The sequence below is a fragment of the Saccopteryx bilineata genome, chromosome 2 (genome assembly GCF_036850765.1).
Source record: "Saccopteryx bilineata isolate mSacBil1 chromosome 2, mSacBil1_pri_phased_curated, whole genome shotgun sequence".
NCBI classification, from domain to species: Eukaryota; Metazoa; Chordata; class Mammalia; order Chiroptera; family Emballonuridae; genus Saccopteryx; species Saccopteryx bilineata.
The window spans coordinates 229,154,770-229,171,000 of record NC_089491.1 but is presented as its reverse complement, the minus strand read 5'-3'; the positions used below and the strand labels follow the sequence as shown (position 1 = coordinate 229,171,000).

The following is a 16,231-nucleotide window of genomic DNA, read 5'->3' as shown; positions in this document are numbered from 1 at the left end:
GGTGGGAGCAGAGGCTCGTTTAGACCGTGCTGAGGTTGCAGAAGCACCTGAGTGTCTTACCTGGGCTACCCAGGCTCGTTCAAGGCTCTTTACAATAGACAAGACTGAATGATTTTCTGGTGAGGGAGAGGGAACTGGAGAAACTGACTTGTGTTCGGTGCTGGCTTGTGCTTATTTGTGAAAGGATGCCCTCAATTGGCTTTGACTGTTCTTCCAGGTCAGATTTGACTGCAGTGAGATGACTGACTCCAGAACAAGCACTGGACTTGGGAGGTTTTCCTTGCCTTTTTGTCCCTTCTTTCTCATCTGCTTTAAAATGTGAATTGGTATGAATAGGTAAAGCAAAGACCTGCTAGCCTACATGTAAGATGCCATTTTATTTGTAAGTACGCAGAATGATAAAAATAACTGGATCTGGGGTGAATCAGTGGAATTTTACTGACTCGCTTCCCCAATGTGTCAGCAGCTTCCTCCAAGAGAGCTGGCACCCTGTCTGGAGGAGATTGGTTCTCCTCTGTGGTCTTTCTGCTGGCACGCATTCCCACGTTCCACGCCACCTGCCAGCGTCCTGACCCTGCTCTGTGTGCAAGTGCTCCCCCAGGTCTTTCGAGGCAGGCTGCAGTGGCCTTGGAGGCTTTTGTGTAGTGGCAGCACCCAAGATTCGTACAGATTCTGTAGCAGGTTTACTGGCTTTTCAGATGCATGAGACCTAACAGATCTAAAAAGAAATGGGGCTTTTTTCCATGCAGAGAGTACTTTGGTTTTAAGGTGAGTAACTCACTGCCTCAGCAAAGCCTGAATTCAGCAAGGTTTAACCGATAATGTCCAGGAACTGGCATCCAAACGGTCTGTTTTCTATCTTCAGAAGGCTTAAAGATGCTTTGGCTTCCACTCCCTCCCCTCTCCTTCCCTCCCCCCATCCACTGGGAGCCACTGAGCGCTTCAGTGGAAATTTCCACTTGTCTGCTTAGGGGGAAGGGGAGGCTGTAAGTGAGTGTGTGACTGGGTTTGGCAGAGACAAAGAATATAACTGAAATTCAGGCAAGCCCTTTTTCCTGGAAAACTTGTCCATACAGGGTTATGACAAATGATATAAAAAATCAAATATAACCTTTACATTTAGGAGCATTGCAAGAAGACACACTTTCTCCCTCAGCAACCAGGGAGGGGTGTTGTGTGTGTGTGAGGGGCACTGGCAGTCCTGGGCAGTCTGCAGAGCATGTGTCTGACTGAGTGGTCCTAGGCCTGGACCAGGGAAGAGAAGTGGAAAGGAGATAGCTGCGCCCTCTGCAAGCCCGCTGCTGTAGACGGAGTGTTCCTGGTGGCATCCTTTTCCAGTTTGGGCTCAGTCTGTCCTGGGGAAGCCATTTCTCTGGGTCTTCTCAGAGCTCTGTGGGGTTTCAGTCATTGTAGTGAGAAGTTTTGTAATGTGGCTTCAGAAATACAAAGGTGAGCCTGACCAGGTGGTGGCGCAGTGGATAGAGCTTCGGACGGGGACACAGAGGATGCAGGCTCAAAACCCCAAGGTGTCCAGCATGAGTGCGTGCTCATCCGGCTTGAGCCGGATGCTGGTTTGAGTGCGGGTTGCTGGCTTGAAGCCCAAGGGGTCACTCGCTCTGCTGTAGTCCCCTGGTCAAGGCACATGTGAGAAAGCAATCAATGAACAACTAAGGTGCTGCAACAAAGAATTGATGCTTCTCATCTCTTTCCTTTCCTGTCTGACTGTCCCTATCTGTTCCTCTCTCTGACTCTCTCTCTCTCTCTCTGTCAAAAATATATATATTATATCTATACAGGCGGGTAAAGGATCATTTTGAAGACCACGTGGGCAGGTACTATCTATGAAATATCAGTCATTTCCTTACTTTCTCTACTGTAGGGCTTGTCTATAAACTAGAGAGAAGCAGGGTTGTAAAGCCGATTTTCACCATGTAGATGAAGTGATTGCCTAATTAGAACTATACACGAGAAAACAGCTTTAAATGTGAAGACTGCTGGGCTTTGTGTTTAAGGCGAGGGTAATGCTTGTGTGTCAGCACTGGCTGCCAGCGGGTGGACCCCCTGCTGGTGCCACGGGCATGTGTGGAGTTGCTGGGAAGGTAAACTAAGTAGGTTGTAGATCTCTAAGCTGGAGTTCTCCAGAATGATCTGTCCGTTGAGTATTTTTATTGATTTATCATTGGTCAATGTAAAAATGGAGAATAGGAAACTATTTGGAGAACTAGATTATTTTTGTGTCTTATTGGAATTTGCCCACCTGAGCTTTAGGTTCTGTGTAGGCAGTTGCAGTGATTCTCATTATTCTAAACTGTTTTCCCTTGAGTGAGGAGCGTATTGTGTATAAGGACGGAGATATTGGCCATGTGTTTTGATCCTGCCTAGATTGGTGAGGCGATGAAGCAACCATTGACACTTCATGTGGTTATTGAATCCTCTTGCTCCTCCTATTTCTTAGAGGCAAAGGGCTCTCAGATTCCTCTGGAAACACTAAAGCCCTTTTCGGCCCCATGAACAGCAGCTCATCTGAATTTCAGAATGGTTTCTCCATGGCAACCTTCGGCAGCATGTAAGAAGCGGTATCGAGAGAGTTTCAAGGTCATTTCTTCAGCCTGACTCCCATTTTTATGGGTCTGTCATGGAGCTGTGCTCTCGTGGGAAAAGACCCTTGTAGGCCTCAGAAGCTGCTAGACCCACAACTGCAAGGGGTTGTTTCCAGGCCTCACTGTCTTCATGTGTAAAATGGAAATGCAGGGCTGCACTTGGTGCTCTCATGGCTGCACAAAATCCCATTGTCATTGCTCAGATCATCGGTGGTTAGGAAAGCCCAGCAGCCAGGAGTCCAGTGTGTGGGAGGAGTGGGAGACCTGGCAGGTAGTGGAAGCCTAGGTTTCTGCTCACACAGCACCCTGTGATTCCTCCCCCAGCTGTCTAAATGTTCCAGGAGGATGAGGCCACATGTGCCTCCATCTTTTTAGCCTCCTTCTGAGGTTTGCCCATAGGTGTTAACTGACCAGTTAAGTTTGCTCAAGATAACAAAGCATATATCCTGGAATATATAGGTGAAAACAAAGCATATATACTGGAAGCAGCCAGCAATGGTCATGATCTTTCCTGTGGGAAAGCCATAATGGACCATTGACCTGTGTGCTTGGGCCACTGAGGCACATGGAGGTAGTCTAAGGCAGACAGATTTGTCCTGGACTGGGGCTTGCTTTTCTCATGGTGGGGAGAGACAGCTTGGTTCCTCGGAGGGGAGTGGGGACAAAAGACGTTCAGCCGTCAGCTGAGAGTGTGACTACAGTAAGATCGACTGTCTGATCCACTTTTCCCCTTCTCTGTTTGGTGGTGTTTCCTTTCTGTGGAAATTTCCATGGTGCAATGAGGAACAAGGCAGTAGGAGTTGTCTTTGCCCACATGAGCCCCAGGCACAGATCAGCAGGTGATAGCATGAAATGACTGTCACAGCTGTGGTGTGGGCACAAACTCATTTGCATGACAGCTGTGTTTGGGTTTGGTTGCTAGAGAAGTGTCATGACTGGGGTGGGCGGGGTAGGTTGTAGTAGTAACAGCAGCTTCTAGAAGCCACAGATTAGGATTTACAGACCTTCTAGCATTTCTTTCTACCCTTGAGAAACCTCCAGAATGCTGACTGCTAGGTAGCGGTAGATGTGGTTGACAGTGGGGAACGGGTGGGGCCTGGAGCTCCCTCTCACTTTGTGTCCTGCAGCAGATCAGTTCCCTCATAAGCAACATGAGGGAGTTGGATGGCATTGTGTTCATGGTCCTCTCCAGCATGTACATTCTGAAACCCATTGGTTCCAAAGCTCGGTGTAGCTTCTTGTGTTCCCAAGTGTAAATAAAGACTTGCTCTATTGGAATCCTGGCTGCAGCCACTTAGTAGCTAAATGACCCTGAGCTAACAACTTCACCATTGTAAAAACCAATGGGGTCAGAGAGCAGGAAAGATGTTGAAAACTACTAGAGTAGTAGTTGTTGCTGGGGAGAGGGCTGCTGGACCCAAACCAACACCGGGCCCACTTCGTTTCTTCTGTCCCCTGAGTGCCACGCAGAGTTGGGCTTCCAGTCTCCTCCCCTCAGCCTCTTCATCAAGCTGTGGAGAAGATGCAAGAGCACTTTGAAAGTTAGAAAGTTCTGTGTAGGACACTTCCCTTTTAATTTCTTAAATAAGAGGTTTCTTATATATTAGGTTTCTCATTTCCCTTGGGTGTCCTTTTTATACTTACCACAAAATGGTATTCAAAAGCTTTGTGTGTATTTCTTAGAATTATTTGGTGAGTGCCAGTATGTGGAGAATACTGTTCAGAAAGACTGAGAGTTGGTTGTTGGCAACTGTAAACACAGTTTCTTTTTTTTTACAGAGACAGAGAGTGAATCAGAGAGAGGGATAGACAGGGACAGACAGACAGGAGCAGAGAGAGATGAGAAGCATCAATCATTAGTTTTTCATTGCGCGTTGCAACACCTTAGTTGTTCATTGATTGCTTTCTCATATATGCCTTGACCGTGGGCCTTCAGCAGACCGAGTAATCCCTTGATCAAGCCAGTGACTTGGGTTCAAGCTGGTGGGCTTTTGCTCAAACCAGATGAGCCCACGCTCAAGTTGGCAACCTCAGGGTTTTGAACCTGGGTCCTCTGCATCCCAGTCCGACGCTCTATCCACTGTGCCACCGCCTGGTCAGGCTAAACACAGTTTCTCTTAGAAACATGTTTATACTCCAAAGCTCATGTACAGAAAAATGCTTCTGTGGGATAGTTGAATGGAAAATGGTAGAAAACAGTGCTTGCTGAACCCTACGTATGGTATTGGGATAACTTGAATTCCTGACTGTAAAGAAGGGCAGGCCAAACTCAGGAGAGCAGGGAGCCACCTGTGGACTTCCTGGACAGGAGTACTTAGAGCATTTGGGGCTGGCAGTGGTCACAGCCTGTGTTATCGAGTGCCCAGAACATGTCAGGCCCTTGCTAAGCACTTCCCTCTGTGTTATCTTATTTCATACATGGTATTTCACCAGCACACAACCTCAGCCACTAGCACAGGGCTTTAAGTGTAATCATGCAAAAGAGGAAGACTCTTCTTCTAGGGAAACTAGAGAAGGTATGGAGAGGAAGGAACTGAGAAGGATGCATATGTGTTCAAAGAAAAACTACCTGTTACAGAATTAAGTATGGAGGGAATGTTGGCATACAGAAGATGAGGTCATAACTTGTTCAAGGTCTTGGAAAGGACATTTGGTGAAACTGAACCAAAGGACATATGTATAAAATAGGGAGAAAGATGCTGGGGCTGTGTTGAGAGATAATTCCCCTGCCTTGGCCCTCAGGCAGCCATAATTACTTGGGGACTAGGGGAGTAGGTAAATGACCAGGGGTTGGCAGTAGAAAGCAGTTTAAGGTTGGTCACACTTACTTTGTAGGCCCTATTTCAGAGCCTTACTTAAGGCAAGTATCAAGAATTAAATGTTGAACAAAGGGAGTGGTTCATAAGTTGGGTCCTCGCAGCCCTGTGCCTGCCCTGTGAGGTAGAAGTACAGATGTGGACTGAAACCTTGGAAAACTTGGATGGGTTGGTGTATAATTTCCAGAAAAGCTCACATGGTGAGCTCACCAGTGAGCTAACATAAAAGTCACTGCTTCAAGAAGTTTGCCAGATAGTGGAGGAGTTTACACAATTTTGGTTCATTTCTCAAGAAAACCTGGTGTCTTTATCTGCTATAATTGCTCTCATCACCACGCCCTATCAAGTCCTTCACCAAGTCCTGCCCATTCAACTTTCTACACACCATCTTCAGTCATAGAAATTGTACAATTGCCTAGCCTGTGGTGGCGCATTGGATAGAGCACAGCCCTGGAATGCTGAGGTTGCCTGTTCGAAACCCTGGGCTTGCCTGGTCAAGGTACACACACAAGAAGTAACCAATGAACAGCTAGTGAAGCAACTATTTCTCGTTCCCCCTCCTCTCTCTATAAAATCAATAAATAAAATCTTAAAAAGAGAATTGTATAATTTAATAAGTTTGACATATGTCTATACCATGAAATCACCACAATCAAGGTAATAAATTGTTTCCCTGCCTCTTGAATTTCTTCCCGTCATTTGTCCCCAATCTCCAGCAACCACTGATCTGCTCTCTTTCACTGTAGATTAATTTGTATTTTCTAGACTCTTACTTAGATAGAAGCAGACAGTATTTACCCTTTGACTCTATAGTTTCTTTCACTCAGTAAAATTATTATGAAATTTATCAATAGTGTTTTGTTTTTTTTATTCCTGGGTTGTATGCCATTGATGGATATGCCCGTTTGCTTATCAGTTTCTATGTTGATGGATATTTATGTTTCCAGTTTGGGATTGTTAGAAATAAAGCTGCTATGAACATTCAAGTACAAGTTATATGGACACAGGCTTTAATTTTCTTCGGTAAATACTTAGGAATAGAATGACTTAATTAAAATGGTAGGGGTATGTTAACTTTCTAAGAAAATGCCAAACTTTTCCAAAGTAGTTGTATCACATTGCATTCCCACCAGCAGGGTATGAGAGTGCCAGTTCCTGTCCATTCTCACCAAAAGTTGGTATGGTCAGTCTTTAATTTTAACCATTCTAGTAGGTATCTTTGTGGTTTTAATTTGCACTTTTCTAATGATTAATAATATTAAGCATCTTTTTATGTGCTTCACCATTGTATATTTTGAAATGCTTGTTCAAATATTATACCCATCAAAAATTTTTTTAATTAAAAATTTTAAAGTTCTTTATATTTTAGAAACAAGTCCTTTCTCAGACATGTGATTTACAGATCCTACTCTGTGGCTTGTCTTTTTATTATCTTAATAGTATCTTTCAAAGAGCAGTTTTTAATTTTGATGAAGTCTGACATCACTTTTTTTTAATGGGTTGTGCTTTTGCTGTTATATCTGAGGAATTTTTGATTAAACCAAGGCCACAAAGGGTTTTTCTTGTGTTTCTTCTAATAACTTTATGGTATTTTTTTGTTTGTTTGTTTGTTTGTTTTTGTAACAGAAGAGGGACAGACAGGAAGGGAGAGAGATGAGAAGCATCAGTTTTTCGTTGCAGCTCCTTAATTGTTCATTGATTGCTTTCTCATATTTGCCTTGACCAGGGGCTACAGCGGAGTGAGTGACCCCTTGCCCAAGCCAGCAACCATAGGGTCATGTTTATGATCCCATGCTCAAGCCAGCGACCCCATGCTCAAGATGGTAAGCCCATGCTCAAGCCGGATAAGTCCACACTTGAGCTGGTGACCTGGGGGTATCAAACCTGGGTCCTCTGTGTCCCAGTTCGATACTCTATCTACTTTGCCACTGCCTAGTCAGGCTGGTTGAGATACTTTTGAATCTATAGATCGATTTGGGAGAATTGACATTTAAATAAATTTGAATTTTTCTGCCCATGGACAAGTATACCTTTCCATGAATGTAGGTTTTCTTTACTCTCTTTTAGCAATGGACAGGTTGTGCACATCTCTTGTCAAATTTATCCCTAGGTATTTCAGATTTAATTTCAAGGTCTGATTATTTGTTGCTAGTGTATAGAAATACAGTTGATTATTTTTGGTATATTAATCTTGTATCTTATAACCTTACTAAACTCACTTATTAGTTCTAGTATCTTTTTATACATGTCTTTAGATTTTTTTTGTATGCCCAATAATGACATTTGCAATAAAGAATTTTGCTTTTGTTTTTATCACCGTGGATGCCTTTTATTCCTTTTATTCTTTTCTTGCCTTATTGCACTGGCAAAAACCTTCAGTAAAGTTTTGAAGTGGCAAGAGCTGACTTCCTTGTTTGCTCCCATTCTTAGGGGAAAGCATTCAGACCTTCACCAATTAGCATGTTGTCAGTTGCAGGTTTTTCAGAGATGCTCTTTATAATATTGAAGAAGCTCTCTCTCTTTTTTTTTTTTTTTTTTTTGGCCTATCACATGGTTTTCCTTTTTGAGGTGTCTTAATAATTTACATTGATTTCCCAAATGTTAAACCAATCTTGTGTCTTGGGTTAAACCCTACTTGATCATGATATAGTGTTCTTTCTATATATTATAGTAGTCAACTTGCTAAAATTTTATTTAGGATTTTTTCATTGTGTTCATGAGAGATATTAGTCCCTGCTCCCCTCCCCCGTATGAAAGTAATGTTGGACCCATAGAAAACTTGAGAAGTGTTTTTCTATTTTCTGCATCAGTTTGTATCAGAATTGGTATGTTTTCCTTAAATGTTTAGTAGAATTCACCAGTAAAGCTATTTAGGTCTGTAGTTGTCTTTGTGGGAGGTTTTTAACTACAATTTTAATTGATATAGAGCTATTTACGCTGTCTATTTCTTCTTGAGTGAGTTTTGGTAATCTTTTAGTTATTTTTTAGAGAGTGAGAGAACACTGATTTGTTCTACTCATTTATGCATTCATTGGTTGACTTGTATGTGCCCTGAATGAAGATCAAACCCTCAACCCTGGCATATCAGGACAAGGCTCTAACCAACTGAACTATCAGCGAGGGCTTAGTAGTCTTTTTCAAGGAATTTCAGCTATGTTTTCAAATTAATTGCAAAAATTGATTATGACCTTCACTTACTGTAAAATTTGTTGTCTTTTTCACCTCTTTTATTCCTAACTATTGGTAATTTGTTTCTTACATTTTTATTACTGATCAGTCTCATTAGAGGTATATCAATTTTGTTGATCCTCACAATGAACTATTATTTGGTGTCATGGATGTTCTTATTTTTCTGTTTTCTTGTTCATAAATTTCTGCACGGATCCTTGTTATTTTCTTTGTTTTTGTCTTACTTAGAATTTAATTTGCTCTTTTTTGTTTGGTTTCATAGGTGGAAACTGAGATAATTGATGTGAAGATTTTATTGTTTTTTTATAATACATAAGTGTGTAGTGCTATAAATTTCTCGTTGAGTACTGCTTTAGTAGCATCCCCCAAAGTTTGATGCATTTTATTTTCATTCAATTCATAGTACTTTGTTAATTTCCTATTGATTTCTTCTTTGACCCATAGGTTATGTATCCATATATTTAGTTTCCAAGTATTTGGAGATTTTCCCAACATTTTTCTGTATGACTCAACTCTCTTTAGATTTTTTGAGACTCATTTTATGGTCCAGAATTTGGTCGACTTTGATAAATGTTTTGTATATACTTGTGAATAATATGTGTCCTACTCTTGTTGGGTGGAAGGGTCCATAAATGTCAGATCCAGATGGCTGATGGTGATGTTCACTTTTACTATATCTTTGCTGATTTTCTGTATACTAGTTTTATCAGTTACTGAGAGCGATGTTTAAAGTCTCCTCCTCTTGTGAATTTGTCCACTTCTCTTTTCAGTTCTGTTAGTTTTTACTTGCTGCATGTTGAAGCTCTCTTCTGTGCTACATAAACATACAGAGTTGTTGTGTCTTGCTGGTGAACCCATTTTTATGTGTTGTCTCTTTTTTTCTTCTTCTTCTTTTCCAAGCGAGAGGAAGGGAAATACAGACACAGACTCTCGCATATGCCTTGACCAGGATCCACCTGGCAACCCCCATTGGGGGTAGAAACTCTGCCTATCTGGGGCCATGTTTGCAACTGAACCTCGTTTTTAGCATCTCAAGTGAGGCCATGGAGCCATCATTAGCACCTAGGGCCAATTTACTCAAACCAATTGAGCTATGGTTGCAGGACGGGAAGAGAGAAAGAGAGGAGGGGGAAGGGTGGAGAAGCAGATGGTCGTTTCTTCTGTGTGCCCTGACTGGGAATTGAACCCAGGACATCACAGGCTGGGCCAATGCTCTACTGTTGAGCCAAACTGGCCAGGGCTATGGCTGTCTCTTTTTTCCCCTGGTAATTTTTTTTTTTGCTCCAAAGTATACACTATTACTATACTACTATAGCCACTTGAACTTTTCTTTTGATTAGTATTTTTGCATGAGACGTGTGTCTATCCTTTTATTTTTCAATATTGTTTAATAGAATGACTTTCCTATTAGGCTTTGCTAAGAGTGAATATTTGCTTAGGAAGTTTTCTTAGGAGTTTTAAATCCTCTTTGTTCAGAATTATAGAAATGCCATCCTTTTTTTTTTTTCATGACTTCCTTGCTGAATTTTTAGTTTTGGTCATGCCAATACCACCACTTTCAAATATTTATTGTGGACCTGCTATTTTAACTTCTATTCAGGGTGCTGGGGATATAGCAACAAAGTCCTTAGGGCAGTGATAGAGTGAAACAGACAGTAAACAAGTGTGTGCTTTGTCAGTGGTGATAAAGTACTAAAAGAAAAAAAATAACGCCTTTAGTAAGGGCGAGAGGAATGTGGCTTGGTGTATGGTCAAAGAAGGCCCCTCTGACATGGTGATGTTTGGGCGGGACATTATGGAAGTGAGAGATGAGCTACTTGGACCTTGGGTGAAGAATGCTGTGGCAGAGGAATGGGGAATGCACAGCCAGGGGATGGGAATATGCTCAGGAGAGGAGTGCTGTTCGAACAAAGTAAGTGATGTCAAAGATCATCTTCACCAGCTGTAACACTGCAGAATTCTGAAATACTGCCCTGAAAACTGCCTTTTTACAACACTGTGGCCCAAACCAAACATTACAAGGGAGGCTTAAACTTTGAGAACTGGGAGGAGGGACAGGCAGGGAATAAGGACACTTCTTTGTATTGTTACCTAGCTGAGCTGAAGAAATTGTTGATCTTCTATGACCACTGAATTGTATGACATCCTCATCTGTATTAGTCTCATCTGAGTAGATGAATGTTAAATTCTTTCTCACCCAAGATTCAAGTAGTTTCCTTTTTCTTCTAGTATACACGGGAGTTTAGAACCTCAGAATGAAATAATAGGTAAGAGACTGGGGAAATTATACTGTATATAGACTGATAGACATGGCCCCATCACTGACTGCCTAACTTACAGGACCCCCTCTTGGGAAGGTATAGGTTGACTGACTAAATGACTGCAGCTTGGCAAACTTGAGTTTCTGCACGGTTGCCAAAGGTCTGCCCTGTCCCGTAACCCAGGCCTCAAACCCTATAATCCTGCTCACCTCTACACCATAGTGTGGCTATTCTGTGGCCAGATCACTTTCTATTTCAGGGTAGCCTTCCTCTGTACCAGCTTGGGTCTGACCTGGGTCATTCTGCGGCCTTTCCGCACACAGGTGCAGTCTTACTCGAAATACAGTTTTAGGGGCTTAACTTGTCTCAGTCTTGGTCTTGGAGAGAAATAGTTTATTATCATGTGCTAATACAGAAAACAGGTAAGCATAAGTTATTTGCTAAAGTGAAAAATGTAAGCATGGGCATTTCTTAAAATTGATGTATTTTTCAGTGTATGTTTTCTTATTATGGGTAAAGAAGAAAAGAATTTGAACTGGAATTGATTGCGATAACTTCCATCCTGTTTTTAGGTTTGTGCATCCAGAAAACAATTAGCTTCTTTTTTTTTGTTGCTCAGTAATGTACTACATTTATTTCTTAATTTTTATTTTTGCCTTTTGACACACACCCCCATTTCTCTCACTCTCCACCCCCTCCTCTGGCAACCACCAATCTGTTCTCTTTATCTGTGAGCTTTTTTTTTTAAGATTTCATGTATAAAAGAGATCATACAATATTTATCTTTCTCTGCCTGACTTTATTGCACTTAGTACAGTGGTTAGCAAACTCATTAGTCAACAGAGCCAAATATCAACAGTACAACAATTGAAATTTCTTTTGAGAGCCAGATTTTTTAAACTTAAACTATATAGGTAGGTACATTGTTATTAACTTAATTAGGACTGACCGACACCACCGCATGTACCTGCGCGCCTGCACCTGGTATTTTGTGGAAGAGCCACACTCAAAGGGCCAAAGAGCCGCATGTGACTTGCGAGCCGCGATTTGCTGACCACTGACTTAGTATATAATACTCTGTTCCATCCACGTTGATGCTAATGGCAAGATTTTATCTTTTTTTTTTTTTTTTTGGCTGAATAACATTCCATTGTATACATGTACCACATTTTCTTTATTTATTCATCCATCAATAGACACTTAGATTGTTTTCATATATTAGCTGTTGTAAATAATGTTGGGATGAACATGGGGGTGCAGATATCTTTGAGTTAGTGTTTTTGTTTTCTTTGAGTTAATACCCAAAAGTGGAACTGCTGGTTCACATGGTAGCTCTATTTTTAATGTTTTGAGAGACCTTCATGCAAGCTTCTTCCTTGGCAGCTACACTCAGCATCCAGCTGCCATATCTTTGAACTGTGTCTGTGCTCATCTGGTCTTTATCTTGATTTATTTTGTGTATCTATTAGCAAGATGTGATGTGCCTTAAGGTGTCAGAAAAGCCTAAGAAGAGCTCCATAAAGGGTGTTATGCTTAGCATAAGACTAGGTATAATTAAGAGTTTTGGTTGTGATGAATAAATTGAGACATTGTATGTACATGAAATGCTCAAAATTTGTTTTTGTATAAATTATTAGTTATTGCATCTTTACTTTACTCCTTATCAGTTTATTAAAGATTTCATAGGCATGGTCCACTTTTGGATAGTGGAGAAAACCTGTATTTCCATTTTCATTTGTCTCAGGTTTTGGTTTTTTAATTTCTCTTTTAATGTTTTCTTTGACCCATTGGTTGTTCAGTAGCATGTTGTTTGATCTCCATATATTTGTGAATTGTCTAAATTTCTTTGTGTAACTAATTTGTAGTTTCATACCATTATAACAGAAAAGATGCTTGATGTTATTTTAATCTTTTTAAATCTATTAAAATTTGTTTTGTGGCTTTAATATATATATACTGCTAATATTCCATGTGCACTTGAAAAGAATGCCCTTTCTCTAACTGTTAAGGCCACATCTGGTATAATGTATCGTTTAAGGCAGATAGTATTTCCTTATTGATATTTAGGGGAGAGGGTCTGGATGTTTGATACATTGATGCAAATGGGGTATTAATTGCATTGCTGTCCGTTTCTACCTTTAGGTCTTTTAATATTTGCTTTATATATTTAGGTGCCCTTATGTTGGATGCATACATATTTATAAATCTTATATCCTTTTGATGGGTTAACCCCTTTATTAATATGTAATGTCCTTTGTCTTTTACTGCTCTCTTCATTTTAAAGTCTGTTTTGTCTGACATGAGTATAGCTATCTTAGCTGTTTCTTTCCATTTGCATGGAATATCTTTTTCCATCCCTTCACTTTCAGTCTGTGTGAATTTCTTGTAGGCAGCATATAAATGGGCTTATTCTTTTATCCATTCAGCAACTCTGTGTCTTTGAATGAAGAACTCACTGAGACGTATGTACTTACTGTAATTTTTTTAATTGTTTACTGGTCGTTTTGTAGTTTTTTATTCTTCTCTTTCTCTCTTTCCTTATAGTTTGATGACTTTATTTAGTGGTATACTTACACTTCCATTCTCTTCCTCTTTTGTGTGTTTACTATATAGGTTTTTGCTTTGTGTCTACGATGAGGCTTACAGATCCCAACTTACATCTATAACAGTCTATTTTAAATCAAACTTTAGTTTGATCTATTCTACAGATCAGCTTTTTTACTCCCTCCACTCTTTATTGATGTCACATTTTACATCTTTTATTTTGTATATCCCTTACTAATTATCAAAATCATAGTTAGTTTTACTACTATGCTTTATAAGCGATGAATCCACTACCTTTACTATTTATTCACCTTTCCAGTGAGATTTATTATTTAATAGATTTTCTTTTTACTAATTAGGTTCTTTCTTTTCAGTTTAACAAAGTTCCTTTCTTGTAAAGCTTGTTTAATGGTGATGAACTCCTTTAGCTTTTGTTTGTCTGGAAAACTCCTTCTCCTTCCATTCTGAATGATCACTTTGCTGTAGAGAGTATTCTTGGTTGGAAGTTTTTTCTTTCAGCACTTTGCCTATATTGTACCACTCCCTTTTGGCTTGCAGAGTTTTTGCTGAAAAATATCCTGATAGTCTTATGGGAGTTTCCTTGTATGTAACAAGTTTCTTTTTCTCTTTCTGCTTTTAATATTCTCTTCTTGTCTTTAATTTTTGACATTTTAATGATAATATATCTTGGTGTGGGTGTTTATGAGTTCATTGAAATTCTCTGGATCTGGATATTTGTTTTCTTCCCTAGGTTAGGGAAGTAATTTTTAAAGTAATTTTCTTCTTGTTCCTTGTCGATTTTTGAATGTGCAGGATAGTCTTAGACAAATCCCAGGCCTTTATTAATCTTTTCCCTTGTTTGTGAGTGTAGCTGATGGCTTTAGATGCATTATGTTTCTTATAAAATCATTTGGAAAATTAGAAGACTATCTGATAGATGTTTTCTTACACAAAAACTTCAACTAATGGTTTATTTAGAAGTTCAATCTTGTTGAACAGCAAATTCTGATTTTGCTCCCATAATTTAACCATACTTCCTAGTATTTCCCAGTGTGTAATATTACAAGGCTTTTTTGCTACCATGTTTATTTAGATTCAGATTTTCACAACAGGATAATGGAAAAGGACATGGGAAAAGGGAGATTGGGCACACCACTGTGCTTTTGTTTAGCTGGTCAGCTGCTAGTATGTAGTGTGTATAGGTGAGGTCTTTATCTGAGGAGGAGTAGAATGAAAGTATTGACCAATATAGTGGAAGTGTTGTATTTCAGAATGCAGGAATTCACCAATTTTTATTTTATTGCAGGTATTTCTTGGTGGATTTTTATGCACCAACAACAACTGTTGAAAGTGTAATGGATCACTTGTCCCGAGACATTGATGTAATTAGACCTAATATTGTAAAACACCCGCTGACCCAGGAAGTAAAGGAGTGTGAAGGGATTGTCCAGGTCCCACTTGAAGAAAAACTATATTCCACAAAGAAGAGGAAATGAGAAGATTCATCAGATTCTGGCTTTATATTTAATTCTCTCACTTTTGAGCATTATCAGTTAACAATTTACAAGGTTGACCTTTATATAAGTGTGTTACAGGTGCCATTTGAGTTTTCTTGGTATTTTTAGCTCTTGATCTTATTTGCTGTTACAGGTGGGGAAATGGCTTGCTTGAAGCCACTTTGTAATGTGTGGTATAAGCATGTCATTCTTGATTTTTTTTAATATATACAATGGGGTTTTTTTTTGTCAGTGAGGTCTTTGGCCCTTTAACAGTAACACCATTTTGAACAACAAAACTTATACAACTGACTTGGATTGTGAGCTAGTCATTTAGACTATATAATCATGCAAAATAAATATTCAGACTCTAAAACCTTGCTCTATTGTATGAGTGACTTTTGTTTGATTTTACATGGTGAGGGAATAAGAAGTATCAACTCATAGTTGCTTCACTTTAGTGTTCATTGCTTGCTTGTTGCTTCTCGTATGTGCCTTGACCAGGTGGACCAGGCAAGCCCAGGATTTTGAACTGATGACCTCAGCATTCCAGATTGACGTTCTATGCACTGCACCACCACAGGCCAGGCATGAGTAACTTTTGATCAGAGTAATAAACACGATTTTTAAAAACTCTGTGTGTGTGTCTGGTATTTGATCTTCACCTGTCCCAGCACAGAGCACTACCCCAGGCCTTGCAGCACCAGGCTGCTCAGAATGCTAGACGTGTGAGGGATGGGTTACTTGGTTACCAGCCCAAGTTCAGAGACCAGGAGATGTGGGTGGGGTGCGGGTGGGAGGCGGGGGTGTCTGCTCCTTGACTGCTGGGCTTCTATAAAATCAGTAACTTTTCCATTTCTCTCACAGTTGTCATTGTGGTGGGTGCTGCTCTTTGTAGAGGGATGTGTGTTGCGTGCTTGGTGCTCTGACACGTGGGCACCCACCTCCCCCTGATGCTCAGTGGGCAGGCCTCTCTGAGGAGCAACCACCTTTGACTTCTGCGGCGCGGGCCTGTACATGCTTCCACAGAGCCAGCTGGCATCAGTGCCTGCGGCCACACACAAGCTGAGCTCTTCATTTAGAGGGACTTGCAAGAAGATAAATCTCGTAAAAGTTATTTTTAATTTGAAACCTTTTGATCAGTTTTTTAAAAACATGTCCAAGAAATTAAAAGACAAGTTTTGTTTTGAGGATTATTGTTCTGACAGGGGAGAGATAGGTTTGGGATATTGTTACACTTTTGAGACAACGAACCAACCAGTCTTTGCTTGAAATGTGTGTAATTCAGGCCACCATATTTAGCAAATAGAAATGCAAGATGCTCA

The 16,231-nt window shown here is 40.3% G+C and overlaps 1 protein-coding gene across 2 annotated transcripts in view; it reads left to right on the top strand.

The window, feature by feature from the left end:
• The window catches only part of MRPS6 (mitochondrial ribosomal protein S6), a 77,560-nt gene extending 62,274 nt beyond the window's left edge, over positions 1–15,286 (top strand). For both annotated transcript variants that reach the window (XM_066259452.1, XM_066259453.1), the window contains one exon: positions 14,717–15,286. In XM_066259452.1, coding sequence (XP_066115549.1) covers positions 14,717–14,906 — 190 coding nt within the window. In that variant the 3' untranslated portion in view covers positions 14,907–15,286. The remainder of the gene's footprint in view (positions 1–14,716) is intronic.
• Positions 15,287–16,231: the final 945 nt, after the last annotated feature.